Consider the following 15,930-nt stretch of genomic DNA (forward strand, 5'->3'; position numbering starts at 1 on the left):
AAATGGGAAACTCTTGGTTGCGCGAGGAAGTTTTTTATTTTTGTTTGCTTTTCATATTCTCCTCTTAGTACCGATGCTTCAGTCAGTTTAATTTCATTCTGTATAACTAGATATTGTTGATATCTCCCTTAGCCATTAATTCCATTAGACATAAGGCATGTTGAATATCTCTTTTAGATGTGCAATTCACAAATATTAGTAAGATATGCTCATTAATACAATGATGTCAGAGTCTATAAGGAAATATGTCAAATGTGAGTCTCACATTCTAAATTTTTCAATACCACTTATTAAGATTGCGACTCTCAAAACTTGAAGTTGAATCTCTGCATTGTCATTTGCTGGCTGCATTATTCTGTGCAAGGTACATCCGTAAACCTGAGGTCCCTCGGGAGTACGGACAAACTTAGTAAATGGAAGATTTATATGATCTGAGTAAAAACTAGATAATGGTAAACAGTGAATTTGGTAATAATGATGTAATATTGCTTTGGGGAAATGTTGAACAAAATAATCAATGTGCTGTTAGAAACTGCAAGTATTTGCTTAGCCTTAGCCGCTAGCGTTGCTCTCCCTCCTCCATGGTCTTACCTAGGCTAGCCGGGAACCCACCATGTAGTCCAGAGTACTTCAGACCCACAGCGGTCTTCCTCCTTTAACATCCCGACTGCTGGGATTGCAGTGCGAGCCACCAGCCCCAGCCTCATCACCACTGCTTGTGACAACCCAGCAAACCAAAACTTAATGTCCATACTTTTTCAAAAACGGAAGTGTTAGATGCAGAAAATGAGGTCCTTGCTCATCTTAGAGCCGGTGGGTATTTCACAGAGGGGCCGTATCTGGATCGTCTCATTTTGAATCTACACTACAAGCTTTCTTCTGCACAGATACAAGAATTTGAAGGCTGTCCACGGACAGGATACTGAACACTGAATGACAGAGGGGGTCGCTTCCATTTTGAATTCTTGGTCTGTGCTGTCTTAAGACCTTCCTATCTTAAGAAGAAGGTCTCCTTGGACGTCAGAGTTTCTCTGATGGCTGTCTGACACTTCTTTCGTGGAAGTTAATTTTGTGGGCAGGCCTTACTGCTTGGCTTTACTGATGTTGTCTCTCATCCATTCCATTCACCCTTATGGTTGCTTCCTGTTTACATTAAGAGTTGTTGTGGCCAGTCTCATGTAATCAAATTCCCTCTTACAGTCAGTGCAGTCAAACTTTTGCAGGCCATTTCAAAGGAGAAACAGTGAGATATATAAATGTGAAATAGCCGCTGTTAAAATAAAATAATACTGTAAAATGCTTCCAGTCATCTCATAGAGGAGATAGGTACTCCTTTTTTAATGTCTAGGAATCACTACTCCAGGAAATAGATACAACTCAGGTCTTTCGCTTCAGTCTGGATCAATGGTTCTCAACCTGTTAGAACCAAATACTTGCAGTTTCTAACAGCACATTGAGAATCATGACAGCTTTGCAGTCTGATTACAGTGGTCATTAAGACAATCTGCATATCAGATATTTTCATTACAATACATAACAGTAGCCAAGTTACAGTTATGAAGTAGCAAAGAAAGTAATCGTATGCTTGGAGAGTCACCACAACATGAGGAACTGAAGCTTGGGGAACTACTGTTCCTGGTCTTTAAATCTTGTCGTTAACTACAGTTGTAGTTGTAACAAGCTCAAGGCGCAGAGGGACTGAGCCTCTGTGAGTTGCCTTGCGTTTGTAAATAGAACCCGGTCATATTATTTCAGCCATTCTCCAATAATCATAACTTACATCTTTATTTTCTATTTCTGGAGTCGAGGTATTTTTAGATGCTTTTAGCTTCTTCAGAGAAGTTCTCTCTCGTCTCAGAAAGGAGTCACACATCGCGAAGAGCTGCATGCGTAGAGTGGGAAAGTGGGCCATTTATTTTTAGCCGAGGAGAGTGAGACCACCAAATACAGACGCAAGCTGCCACTGGAAATGAATCTCCCAGAGCCAGACACTTCAGCTCCTGTGTTTTGTTTTGAAAGCCATCCACAAATGCTCTACACATAGCCATTAATAATAGTTAAAAGTGTGTTAATAGTTAGGCGGAAGTGTTTCCCTGGGTGAGTGATTCCAGGTGAGCCTGGGGTCACTGGCTTCCCAAGACATTCATTCTGTCACTCCTTAGTAAGGGCTGAGGTGACAGTCAAGGGTGAAGAGGGGAAGGTCTAGCACAGCGGTCCCTGCCTGCTAGATACTGGTGTCACAGTAGACTCCTCCCAGACAGTAGAACCCAGTGGGAAAAAACTCAAAGCTTTTGATGTGTGAATGAGGACCATGACATGAGCTGCCTGTGCCTAGACCCCAGAGTGGTCACTGAAGTCGCTTCCAGTTTCCATTTGGAACTATATAGGTGCACATACACGCTCACAAATCATTCTCCAGGAAGGGACCACCTTGTACTGGAATGGCACTGCTACAAAAGGGACTGCTTTGGTAGATTTTGTCATAATTTAATATACCAACGTTCCTCCAAGAATCGTCATATTTTAGTAGCTTGATCTTTTAATAATGGTAAAGCATCTTAACATTTCAGTGATTTATTGGGGGGGTCGCTCCTATGTTCTATGACTTTTATTTTCGTGTTTATAGATATGTATTGGGGACATAGCTCTACCACAGAGCTACACCTCCACCGTTCTACCACCTTTATAAAAACTCAGATGAAACCAAAGGAAAAGCACATGCTTAGTTAAGTCATTAGCATACATAAACATTTGATGTGTAGCTCTGAATGCCGCTGTGAAGAAGGCAGTCCCATGAAGAAAGAGCCAGTAGTGCTACAAAACTCTGAGTAAATGAGCAGGAGCCATGGGGCTTCATGGCCAGCTGCTAATAACTGTCACTAATGAGTCCTCTGCCACCGTCGCTGATAGAGGCAAATACAGCGTCTTGGCAGGCAGGGAATAGTACACAAATCCCATCAATGATTTCATTCTGTATTTTGAGTGCTCTTGAAATAGCCATGTTCTTTAACACTGACAATTGTGCCTCCAAGATCCTCTGGTCTGGCAATGGCATGGCCTCTTTGGGTGGGCTGAGTACATTAGGAAGGTGTTCTTTCTGTTAAACAGAAGAGGGAAGGCGTCTTTCCATCAGTTAGCCACTCCCCACACACACACACACACAAAAAAAAATACTAGAAAAACCTAGCAACAGTGGAAAAATAAGTCTGCCTTAGAAATCCCAATTTCATTCTCTCTGTGATCAAAACAGCAGCTTGGTTTTCCTCAGCCTCTACCTTGACTGTCACTGGGCAGTGGGAAAGACCACTTCCTAGGTGGAATCTATAGGAATTTATACTATATCTATGGGGTGAGAGTAGAATTTTAAAATCTCATCATGCATAAAACTATGTAAGTCAAATGTGACAGAAACAAACATACAAGCTGAATTTATGTCTCATCAAGACACGCTGATGAGCATTCATTTATGACCCATGACAAAAAAGAAAAAAGGAGGGAAAAGAAAAATACAGCAGAATTATAAAATATTGGCGGCTGTTCCTTTACCTTTTCTTTCTTTCTCCCCGTCTCCCCTACATCGGCTCATTCATAAAGCCTGTGGTTTTATAGTGTTATCTTCAGTTCTCGGGGGAACTTGCCACATCCAACATTGGTTCCTTTACGTACAAAACCATCGTGTAGCTGATAAAGAGAGTAATCTCTTTTGTCACGATGACAACTGGAAAACGTATGGATGTGGACTCGTGTGAGAAACACTGACTTCAAAAGAACCGTATTTGGGTCAGCAAAGTAGAGGCTGCTGAACTAATATTAGCCTTAAAAGTTAGTAACAAATAGTAATGGATTCAAATGCCAAAATATTGCCTAACACATTCTGTCAACATGCATATAAACACAGCAGGAAATCCAAACAAAAGCTAATTTATGGGACACAGTGTCCTCCTAATGACAGCGTAGACCATGGGGGTCCACATTATAAACTACAGTCTTTACATGAGAGGGTTCATCTTACATAGAAACCTTGGTTGCGTTCTGGAAGTATGTATCAAGTATAATCATTACCCTATATTTAAGAATATTTTTCTTATTTTTTTTCCCTGTAAAACCTAGTCATTCCACATGTACATCAGGTATAGTTAGATATTCATGAAATTAAAAGAAAAAATGAAAACAACATACATCAGATGAAAGTCTTATCGTACTTGGAAGTATGCAGTGTAGTTTTTGAAATTAAAATAGAGGAGCAAAAGTGTGTTCTAGTATGTTGATATGTTACTGATTCCCAGATATGGGATTTTTTTTTTAATTCCCTCAAAGAGAGATGCCTAAATATATTGACACGTCATAGAAGGTGAATCTAAAAGGGATCTTTGAGACCATCCCAGCCAGACTTTGTGGGTTTTCATCTAAATAAGATGTAAACCTCAGAGAAGCCCAGGAACCAACTGAGATGCATCGGATAGATGGAAACAGAGTGGGGGCTAGGACTTGGGTACCTTTAATATAAACAAAAGGCCCCCAAAGATATCCTGGGCAACCAATATTGCAACAGTCCCTTTAAGTGTAAAATAACAGCTCTGGGTTTTATTTTTCCTGAACCTTCTGTTAAGGGGTTTATAATGAGTCTTCCTCCCACAGATTATTTGGGGAAAGACCTTCCCCGATGGATGAGAGGTGAAGGGACAGGAAAGGGAAACTAGACCTTAGTTCACCTGGCTGAACATTCGAGATTTGGGAGACTAAAGAAGACTGAATCACAGATACTCAGCGTGATATTTTTTGAAGTCAGTTTTTCTCACCAGACTTCATTTCTCGTGTTATCTTGTGCCGCTTGTCTTTGCAAGAGGCCTCCCTTGCTCCTGCAATATTAAACAGCATTTAGGCTGTCATGGCAGGCCTGCTAAGAGCCTTGCTCGGTGCTGCCAGGACCTCAGAGTGTGCTCCTCAGGCCTCAGGTTGCTGATGGCAAGGGGTGTCTGCCTCTGTGCTTTCTTCACAACATCCCCTGTCATTTGCTCCAAGGTTCTGGCAGCCTGCTGGACTCTGTCACCAGCTGTCACCAGCCGTCCTTCCCAGCCGCACTTGGCAAGATCCAAGGACTCAGACAGCCAGTAGAAATAATAGTAGCTGTGGTAACAACTTCAGTGGCATGGTCCCCAGAGACAAGATCAAATTTGGCACCTTTCCTCTCAACGGGAATCTAAAAACGGCACTGAATTTGCTACTTGGTGGTATATAATTTTATTTAATTACACATTTTTGGTTTCAAGTGTTCCGCATGCTTGTTGCTAAGTGTCAAATGAACTTACACTGGTAAAAAACACTGGCATTTCCCCCTTTTATGAGGAGGAGGTAGCAATAAAGCCGTGGGTTTCTTAATTTCCATCCACCTTGAAAAAAAAATCTAGAGAATGCATGCTGTAATTTCTCTCACTGGAATAGTCTTCAGATCTAAAAGAAAAACCCCCTCATAAAATTGTACTGATGCATCTTTACTAACACACTGTCTCAAAATTATTTCTATTCATGTGGGTTTTTCCCCCTTTAAATTGTACTAGAAAACCCTACCGGGGAGGGGGGGGAAGAAAACCTAAGAGGTTATCAAGAAAATGTTTTTCGACTACGTAAGAAATATTTTCATTTTCGACATGTTAAAAATTGGTTACAGTCCAAGCCTATAGCCAGCCTAAAAAGAGACATTTTAGGGCAGGCGAGATGGCTCAGCAGGTAAAGGTGCTGCTGCAGCCTGGAAACTTCTGTGCAATTCCTGGAACCCATGTGAAGGTGGAAGGAGAGAACCAGCTTTACAAAGTTGTCCCCCGATCCTCACACGTGTGCCGTGATGGGTGTGTGTGTATACACGTACACACAACAATAATAATAACAATAATAAATAAGTTTTGTAAAGATGCGGTCTGTAGTCGGCTGCATGGCTGTAACATAAGTTTTAATAGTCAGCCTTGGCTTAAATACCATATAAGCCACTCAGAGAATTGATATTATTATAACCTTTTATCACTCACTTGAACATTAATTTCTTTTTTGTGAGTGGAAAATGGCAGATGTTCCAACTTAATTTAAAATTGTATTGCAGGGGAATCATCTAAGTCAGTGGCTCTCAGCTTTCCAAATGTTTCAGCCCTTTGATACAGATGCTCGGGTGGTGAGCCCAACCATAAAATTATCTCCATTGATATTTCATAACTGTGATTTTGCTACAGTGACGAATTGTAATGTAAATATCTGTGTTTTCTGATGGTCTTAGGTGTCTCCTATGAAAGGGTTATTTGACCCCCAAAAGTGTCACAACCCACAGGTTGAGAACCACTGCTCTGAAAAACCTATGGTCTCCTGCCTGGAGAAAGAGGGTATAGTAGGTCCTCCTTCTAACTGTTACCATGTCAACATGGGGTGTCCTCAGTCACTCCACACCTTATTTTTCAGCCTGTGTTTCTGAAGTGGAATAGTTCTCTGAGAACTCAGGATCACACACAGCACATGGAGCTTACTGATTCTGCTAGGCTGGCTGATAGACCAGCAAACCCTTGGGGACCCTTTGTCTCCAACCCATAGCACTGGAATTGCAGATGTAGGCCACCACCCCCACATTGTTATATGCCGGGATTCAGATGCAGGTTCACATGCTTGTGTGGCAAGCGTTTTAACAGCTGAGCCATCTGCCAGCCCAGTCTTTGCATTTTGATGACGAGTAATGATATCTAACATTTATTAAGTATTGCCACAACTCTATGGCCTTTATAGCCATCATCTTTATTTGATTTTACAATAATGTATAAAATAGTCATAATTTCTGTTCCATGGGCAAGAAGACTGAGAAGTTCAGAAATGAGATAATAACTCAGAATCCAGTTAATTAACAGACCTGTGATTCAACCTTGGCTTCTGTTGACCTACTGCCACACCTAAACTGATACGGTGGAAGAGAAAGGGGACCCAGGAAACCAAATAATTATAAAGTTTACCAGGTTTAAACAACCTTAGAAGTAAAGTGAAGCAGTGATAGACCTTTTTTTTTTTTAAGCAACGCCAATCTCAAAGTCGTCTGTCCACATGGAATTACAAGTTAAAAGCATAAACACAAGATGAAAGAGAGATCAAGGCCAATCCTGGTGCATGGTCACTCTTTCAGGATACATGAGATCAACAGTTGAATAAGTCAGGAGGGAGCAAGTGACCTCCAAATTCCAAGCAACAGATGTTTCTCTCAAGTCTGTGCCTGTTGTAAAGTCTGGTTTCAGTGTAGCAGTGTGCCCCTACCTCAAGCCCTTTCAAATTGTAGTCAGACTGTAGGCTGGAGGTTGACATCTCATTTGAAAGCATAACTCATACTAGAGGGGTGTGCCTCCAGCATGCTCACAGGGGTCGTGAGGGTCCTATCTCATCACATGGGCTCTTCTCCGAGGGACTGCCTGATACGGCAAGTGACAGCTGCTTTTCCCTATGGCGAGCGGCACAAGGGAGAGATCTGAACAACGAAAATAGAAGCTAAAGTCTTTGAGAACCTCAGATGAAAAAAGACATTCCACGCTGCCTGCCTTATGCTTCCCGTTATAAGCAAGTTACTAAATCAAGCGTGCATTCAAAGGGAGGGACATGCATAAGGGCTTGCATGAATACCAAGAGACAGGGGTTATTTTGAACCACCTCAGAAGTACCTCAGTACAGTTGGCTCACACGCTGGCTTATTTTTTGCTTAAGTGCGTGTGCAGCGTGATGATTGTGCGCACTCCGGGACCCGTGCTAACAGCACTATTCGGTATGCTTCTATAGTCCCTACATGGATAGGCAGCAAATTACATAGGTGACTCTTGAAGCTTAGTCCGGGAAGTAATACAACTTGACTATGGCCACATTTTATGGTTGAAAACAGTTACAAGGCTTTAGGGGACCAGGGAAGAGATATTCTACTGTACAATAACCTATCAGAACACTTGCACAGGAATTGTTGAGGGTACCTCAACTACCTGAACTACCAGACCAGGCTAAGACAGTGAGGCTGTGTGACTGATGTTGACAGATACCACTGACGTGTATGGAGGGTGAGTCTCAAGAGAGGCTACTTTTGATGAGGCAATCCAAGAGATCTCATAACCACTGAAATGGGGTTTATTATATACACCCCCTGGGGCTAAGGAGATGGCTTACAATGTACACATGATGACCAGAGTTCAAATCCCAAGAGTTCACCTAAAAGCTGGACAAGTATGGATAGCACTGTAACCCCACACACTTTGTAGGCAGAGAGTAGAGCCTCAGGGCGACCTGGCTGTCTCAACAGACCAGCTGATCATCGCACTCTGGGCTCAACTGAGAAACCCTGGCTCAGTGGACAAGGTGGAGAGGGATTGAAGAAGACCTGGATGCCGATTTTGAGCTTCCCATGTGCAGCCATGCAAGCAAGCCTACACACATGAACACACACATATAGAAGCAAAAATACGTAAGCAAGTACTCCATAACTATACACTTCCCAGCGACACCAGTTAATCGGGCAGTTTGGACATACTAATTTGGGTTTGCATTGTTACGGAATCAGTCTCCCAAGCTGCATCAAAACGCAAGGCTGAAGCTTCATGCCTGTTAAGAACCCCTCCCCCCATTTCTGCCTCCATCGTAAGTGCCCGTTAGCCGTCAGTCTACTGTATTTTGCTATGAGTTTGAAATTTTCAGATGGTGTGTGAGTGGAGCCATATTTGCTTTTTTTGTAATTAGTCTATTCCATCCAACATAGGTCTTCATAGTTCAACTATAACTGTAGACAGCAAGATTCTCTCCTCTTAAGTCTGAATAATATTCAGGATGCATGTACCCACACTTCCTTTATTCATGTGTCCATCCATGTAGAGGACATGATATCACCTAGATTCCTATGACTAGTGTTGGCTTAGGCAGGGCTGTGCAGTGAGTTGAGATTTCCACATCAATTTTCACCACCTTTGAGATGTAACTAGAGCTGGATCAGATAGCCCCAAGGTTTTAATTTTTCTGAGTGGTCACTATCCTGTTTTCCAGAGGTTGTAACCTTTTTCCATATTACCAGAAGTTCATATAGGCAGTGATTTTCCCCCATCCCTTGCCAAGACAAATCATAGTTTCAAACTACAGAGCAGTCTGTGGGGCTGAGGGCTGACAGTCACTAACACAGTACATGGAGGTGCTCAATCCTGTCATGTTCTTCCTGACACAGGGGATTTGCACTACACAGAGCCTATCCCACGGAGTCACTTTCATCCCATTCTGCAGCCACTCTCTGTGTGCACCTTTATTCTAGTTGTCTCTTAGGCTCTGACAGAAGGTAGCTGTGGTCTAGAAGGTAATAGCACTTTGCAGAGTCGGTTTCGAAGGAGCGAGCTCATGGTGACCATGAAGAATGTGCAAATACTTTCCCATGGGTTCAAATCTGTTTTCCAGTTCAGGATTGAAGAGTTGAGCCCGCTCATCTTTATTTGCAGATGTATTTAATTATGCTAATTGTCCCTATGTTTGTCTGCCAACATATCCATGTAGTTTTATTACACCACTGTTTAGTAATTTGGAAGGTTTTGACTGAGTTTGTGGCCTGCCCCTCTCCTCTCTCCCATTAATCCGACATATGGCGACAAGTGTAACTTGAGGTATATGTAAGCATCAGAGCTCACTCCAAACAATGGCAGTTTTAAAGGAGGTATACCCTAAGGCCAAACAACCCATTGCCTTCCGTTTTCAGGGAGCTAGAAAGCCAGATGTGGCATTTGACTGTGGCGCTCGTAATTCAGCATCTTAAGTGGATGAATCTCATCTTATTGATGTTGTTGTAATGATTGTGTGCGATCATGTGCTTGTATGTGAGTGCATGTGCTTGTGCCTGATGTGTGCACAGTGCGTGCGTGCGTGCGTGCGCGCGTGCGTGCCTGTAAAATAAAGCTGTTACCCATCTGGAAAAAAAAATAAAGCTCTCCTGACACAAACATCCTTTTACTTTTTAACATTTGATATCTGTGTACATAGATTATCTCAAACCTTCAAAGTCTACCAAAAACAATATATGTTCAAATCTATAATTCAAGAAAATGTAATGTTAAAACATGACAATATCGATAAATTATTTCTTGTGGAAAGTTGGCTCCTATGGAATACAGGTAATGGTTTTTATCCCAATGAACCCACTGGAGATTTAAAAATATCAGACAATGAAACACAGTATGTGTTTCCTACCAAACTTCCTGCTCCAGCTTAGAAACAAGTCTGTTCCTGAATTGTGGTCCGTGAGTAGCAACACTCTGTAGCCCAGTGACCCTCCCAAATGTTGTGAAAAAGTAACTCACTCCATATTGCTGGACCAAGGAAAGACTCAAAACCAAGCTGTGCTGTCTGCTGGAGGTGTGTAGGTTTTGTACCCTTGTATAGTTGAAAACTCAGAGAGCAAACCATTGGAAGCAGAGACGGTCTGTATTGATCGTTGCTGTGGTAGAGTACACCTGTCAACCCTTTGCTGTCTGCAGAACCAGCTCCCATTATTTTCTCCAGAAACTGCTGAAGTATGTAAAACCTTGAAGAGTGTGTGAAGCGATAAATGTTTAGAAAGCTCCTGACATTTTGCTGCTCACACACTATGTAATTTAATGGAAAATGACATATGAAGATATACCCCCTTGTAAGATGACTACTTATAAATTCAAGAATTCTAAAGCCTGTATCTTAATCCATGGAAATCAGAGTTTAAACAGACCATACTTTAAACAAGAAGTATGCCTCTCTGCATTTATAGCAGATATACAGCATAGACATGACTCTAGGTTTATTATATTTCTTACTAACACTGTGCATTTATGGCAGATATTATTAACAGGACAACTTCCTGAAATTATTAACATCTTTAAAGTATCCCACCTATCATATAAAATAATAATAGACTTTCACTAAGCTGTTTTTCATATATTATATTGAAGGAGTTGTGTGTTAATTAATAATATGCATACACTTCATATTTATTTGTTTAAGGTTTATTTTATATTTGCTTTTTCACAAACTACTATCTTACTACAAAAGTATTTTCTTAGATTTGGATTTTTCAGAAACTAGAAGTATTGCTCATTTTCATTCATTGATTTAACAGATAATTATTAAAGTGTACAAGGTATCATTAGTTGTAAACTTAACCCAGACCAATGTCAGACAGCACACATAGCCTGTAACTCTGGCTCCAGAGGATCCAGTGTTGTCTGGAGTCTGGGGGCATCCCCATGTGTGTGCATACACACAATACACACACATACACATAACTTTAAAATAAAAACCCTTTAAAATTAAAGACATCAAGACAGTCTGGATAGTCTTCTCCGAGATGTCCGTTTCCACCATCTTGAACAATGAGGCAGATCTTCAGTGAGTTAGCAGTGTTGTGTAGTTGAATAGGATGTATATTGAAAGGCACCATAGTCTGGTTAGGCAACACCAAATGCGTTCGTAATCTGAAATCTAGAGTACAGAAATAAAATACTTACAGCAGAAAAAAACGCCTGCTGAATGTCAACTATAATTCTTATACTCTGTCGAATTTCTACATCCATTAAATAAGCTAGACTAAGGATCGAACCAAAGTCCAAGTACATCCAAAGACAGTGCTCTTTGCCCTGATGGTTTTGGCGGGGGGGGGGGGGTTGTTTTGTTTTGTTTTGTTTTTTGTTTTGTTTTTAACAACACTACTTGGATATGTAATAACAGTTCTTGGTTAGAGTCAGTTCTCACACCACCCTTAAGATGCTTTCTGGAAACACCAGTCTTTTTCCAGATCACTTGTCAATTCCAATGTATATGATCAAAATAGCAAAACAAACTTCTCTTTCATAATACAGTAGCATGGTGGTCATTGGGTTTCTCTCTGAGTATGTAGCCTTGCTGAGAAAATCATTTCTAAGCTATCTCCATGTACTGGAGGTCAATGTCTCGTCATTATTAGTGGTTAAAATGCTATTGACATAGTTCTCTAAATATTTTATACAAATTAATAAAAATAATATATGAAAATTTAATTTATTTAGAATTTGTACACTTGCAATCATACATAGCTCTCAAGTTATCTTTTCTAGATATTTTAAACAAGGAATCGATAAACAAAAAATTTAATAACTGTATATAAATTATAATTTTATAAAATTGTCATTATTCCCAGTTCAAAAACTCACATGACTTGTTTGATAGGTGCATGGTATTGGATTGAATCACATGCTATAAATTCAAAGTTGCTTCTTCTCCATTTAAAGTGTGGCACACACCTGTAATCTCAGCAAGTAGAAGACAGAGGCAGGTGGATCTCTGTGAGTTCGAGGACTGTCTATGTAGAGAGAGGTCCAAGACAGGGCTGTTGATAGATAAGGAGAGAATGGGAGGTTGAGGGACTGAGGGAGAGAAGGGGAGAGAGAGGGAGATGGAGAGGGAGAGAGAGGGAGAGAAGGGGAGAGAGACAGAGAGAGGGAGAGGGGGAGGGAGGGAGAGGGAGGAAGGATATTATACTTTTGTTTTACCTATCTAAGTTCACCCTGATCATTCCATATGCCATCCAGTTCCTCTGTAAAACAAGTGTTTTGCTTTTTAGCACAATCCAATGGAAAAATCATGGTTTTAGAGACCATGACACAATTGTAAAAGCGTGATACATCTTTGACCAGCCTGAGTTGGTGAACGCTGCTGCAGATGATTCTACAGCTTTCTTAAAATGTGGACCACAGACAAGCCAGAGTAAATAGTGTCTCCCACTTAAGTCCTTTCTGGTACCAATTAACTGAGTGACACTCAATCATTATTGAAGTGCTGTCGTCGTGCAGAGCACTGCTGTGTAGGATGCATGTGTTAGAGGAATCCTGTTTATAGTTTGTATTGCACAATTCTTCTTGCTATTTCATAAGATGGAATGTGAACTTTACATATGAGTCTTGTTATGAATGTGCAAAGCACTTGCCTTTGGAGTTTGGAACAACAGATCTTTAAACAACTTGTATGCTTTACCCCCAGCAATGCATCTATTTGGCCTCAACTGGCACTTACAGCAGACCGAAAATGACACATTCGAGAATGGAAAAGTGAATTCTGACACCATGCCAACAAACACTGTATCGTTACCTTCTGGCGACAATGGTAAGAGAAAGAATCGTGGAGCCTGTGGTTTTTTATTTTTTTCTTTAACGTCACTCTCCATAAAGTTGGCTTTAACTGTGCTTGCATTCAGCTTATATGAAAAAGAAGAAAGGTTTGGAGGTGGTAGATATCATCTGCTCATGAATATTTTTATTAATTTACTTGAAAGTTCAACACGTTTATCACAGAACTAATACAACTGCCTGCCTTCGGCAGCTGATGGTTTGTCTCTGATTTTCGAGCATGTTCTGAGTTTTGTTTTTGGGAGATGACTACAGTACGGTTCAGAATGTCATCTCTTGTGGTACCTTGGGTATATTATGTTTTCTTAATTGGCCTTGCACATGGAGTTGGGCTAGCATACTAATCTTATTATGAAAGCTTTTAAATATATACTACATTAAAGGATTGTAACTTACTGACCTTTCCCTCAGTTGTCCTTCCTCCAAACCTTTTTAGAGTTTGCACTTTGAGGTAATAGAGACTTTTCAATCAATTGTCTCTGAATAAAAATGGAATTTATGTGGCTAGAGAATGCTGTATTTCATTTTTCTAATATAAACCCCTTCAAAATGGACACGTGCATACATCCATCCGCGTTGGGCGTAGTTTCAGGTTGTTTATGGTGGCGCAGGTACACACCTCAGCAGGGATCTCCCCTGCTGCTTTGAAGAACATGCTGGTAAGTTCTTTCTCAAAGCAAAGTCCCAGATATCATTGTCTTCTGACATGCAATGAATTATTTGCTTTAAGGGCTTTCCTTTGCTCTTCTTCCTCTGCCCCCTCCCTGGGGTATTTGAGCTATGCTTTCCCACCAGTGATCTGCATCTTGCACACCTCAAATCTTTGCAAGGAAAGAACAAAGCCACCACCTCTGTTTGATGCTCTCCCTTACTGGTGGGCTGAAGATTCGAACGTGTTCTCAGTTGATAACCTTTCATCTTTACTTTAACAATGCTACTTTCTGACAGCGGTTCTCAACCTGTGGGTCTGTGACTCCTTTGTGTATCAAGGGACCCTTTGCCGGGGGGTTGCCTAAGCTTGTCTGCATATCAGTACTTACATTATGATTCAAAGGAGTAGCAAAATTACAGGTATGAAGTAGCAACAGAGATAACTTTATGGTTGGGGGGGGTCACCACAACATGGGGAACTGTATTAAAGGGTCACAGCATTAGAAAGGTTGAGAACCACTGTTCTGTCTACAGAACATCTCTTCCACCTTAAGGAGACGAAGGCATTTTTGACCTTAAATTATTCACAATACTAGTAAATACTCCCCCATATGGAAACTTTCGTACAAAGAACTATAATCTGGTATCTTCCATGTCACCACATCTCATCACTGTAGAGTAGGACAATGGCAGAGGAGAAATATTTCTTAACTGAAACTGCAAGTAGCATGTCTCATAGAAGTAATGCTTTAATTAGTGTGACAGCTATATATTTTTATACATTGTCACCAAGTGTAAACAGATCAGGAAGCTACACAGGAATTAAGATCTGTTTGTTTGTGTTGACAGAAATGGAGGCTATCTTTTTAAGTGGATGATTAGCACAAAGTTAGTCAAATAGGTCTTATTACTTACACCAGGGATTATTTTTACAAATAGCAAATCATAACTCTAAGGAAATCCATATTTATTGTGGACATTTTGTTTATTGATAGCATCCAAACCTGTTGTCCTTAAAAGGAAAACATTGTCGCTAATTAGCATCACCAAACTCAAAATGCAGGACACTGAGAACGCTGCCGGTGCAAAGATGCTCACTCGTGGCTGCTGGCGTTCTTTTCTAGGGAATACTAGCTCACATCAGCATCTCTCAGTGCACATAAGCACGTGTTCAAATCCAGGTCCCTCCACCTATTTACTTTGGTACATTGGGCAAAGTGACTCTTCGTTCAGATTTGCAAGGAAATTTAGAAAAAAACTATCTGAGATCCTCTCAGCTCCAGAACGTTCAAAGCACACCGTAGGAATACAGTTTCTATCTAGTGTAGCTCCCGAGAGAACTCCAAATACAGTTACTAAGCCTGTTGACAGAAACAGCAGAGAGAAATACATGTCCACGAACCCTGCATACCCGAGAACATGGGCATCACCTATAAATGAAATTCCTAAATTCATATTTGTCTTTCCGTCGAGAAATACACTCCAGTGCTTTCTACTCTGTTTCATTATATCTCCCTCAATAAATGCTAATAAGAAAATAATGTCAGAGTTTATAGAGAGCTAAAGTTTCAGAAGCTACTCCTCTCAACTGACAGATTGTTAATATGTACCACTGCAGTAACTGTGTACACGTTCATCCACAGTAACGTTCCCATCCTTGTATAAAGAAATCTTTTCCCAGGCCTCCCTTTCCTGATTTACTTGTGAGCTCCAGAGAAGTGGCCCTCCAGTTTGGCCACAGAACCATGGAATTTATGGAAATTTCAGGTCGAGGATAGGAAAAGCTATGTCTTAGCACACGTGACCTACACAATTCACTCGTCTACTTTATTATTTCCCAGGTACAGCACCAAATGCCCATTACTGTAAAGATGTAACTCTGTTTTTCAAGTAGAGACTCTTGGTATTTAGTTCTTCAGTGGGCTGGGAAGAGACTATTTGCATGAAAGGAGGAACCTATAATCTACTTCTTGTAATGAAAAGGAGGGAGGGAGGGAGGAAGGGAGGAAGGAAACAAAGAGAAAAAGAAAAGGAAAGAAAGGAAGGGAAAGTGAAGGGAAGGGAAGGGAAGGGAAAGGAAAGGAAAATGAAGGAAGAGAAGAGACGTGCCAAAGAGATTATG

General features: G+C 40.9%; 1 protein-coding gene across 2 annotated transcripts in view; it reads left to right on the forward strand.

Moving 5' to 3' along the window:
• Tenm3 (teneurin transmembrane protein 3) overlaps positions 1-15,930 on the forward strand; it is a 445,726-nt gene that overhangs the window by 289,193 nt on the left and 140,603 nt on the right. For both annotated transcript variants that reach the window (XM_028757645.1, XM_028757644.1), the window contains exon 5: positions 13,012-13,134. In XM_028757645.1, the coding sequence (XP_028613478.1) occupies positions 13,012-13,134 (123 nt within the window). The remainder of the gene's footprint in view (positions 1-13,011; positions 13,135-15,930) is intronic.

This window comes from Grammomys surdaster, unplaced genomic scaffold (assembly GCF_004785775.1).
Source record: "Grammomys surdaster isolate TR1022 unplaced genomic scaffold, NIH_TR_1.0 126178, whole genome shotgun sequence".
Taxonomy (NCBI): domain Eukaryota; kingdom Metazoa; phylum Chordata; class Mammalia; order Rodentia; family Muridae; genus Grammomys; species Grammomys surdaster.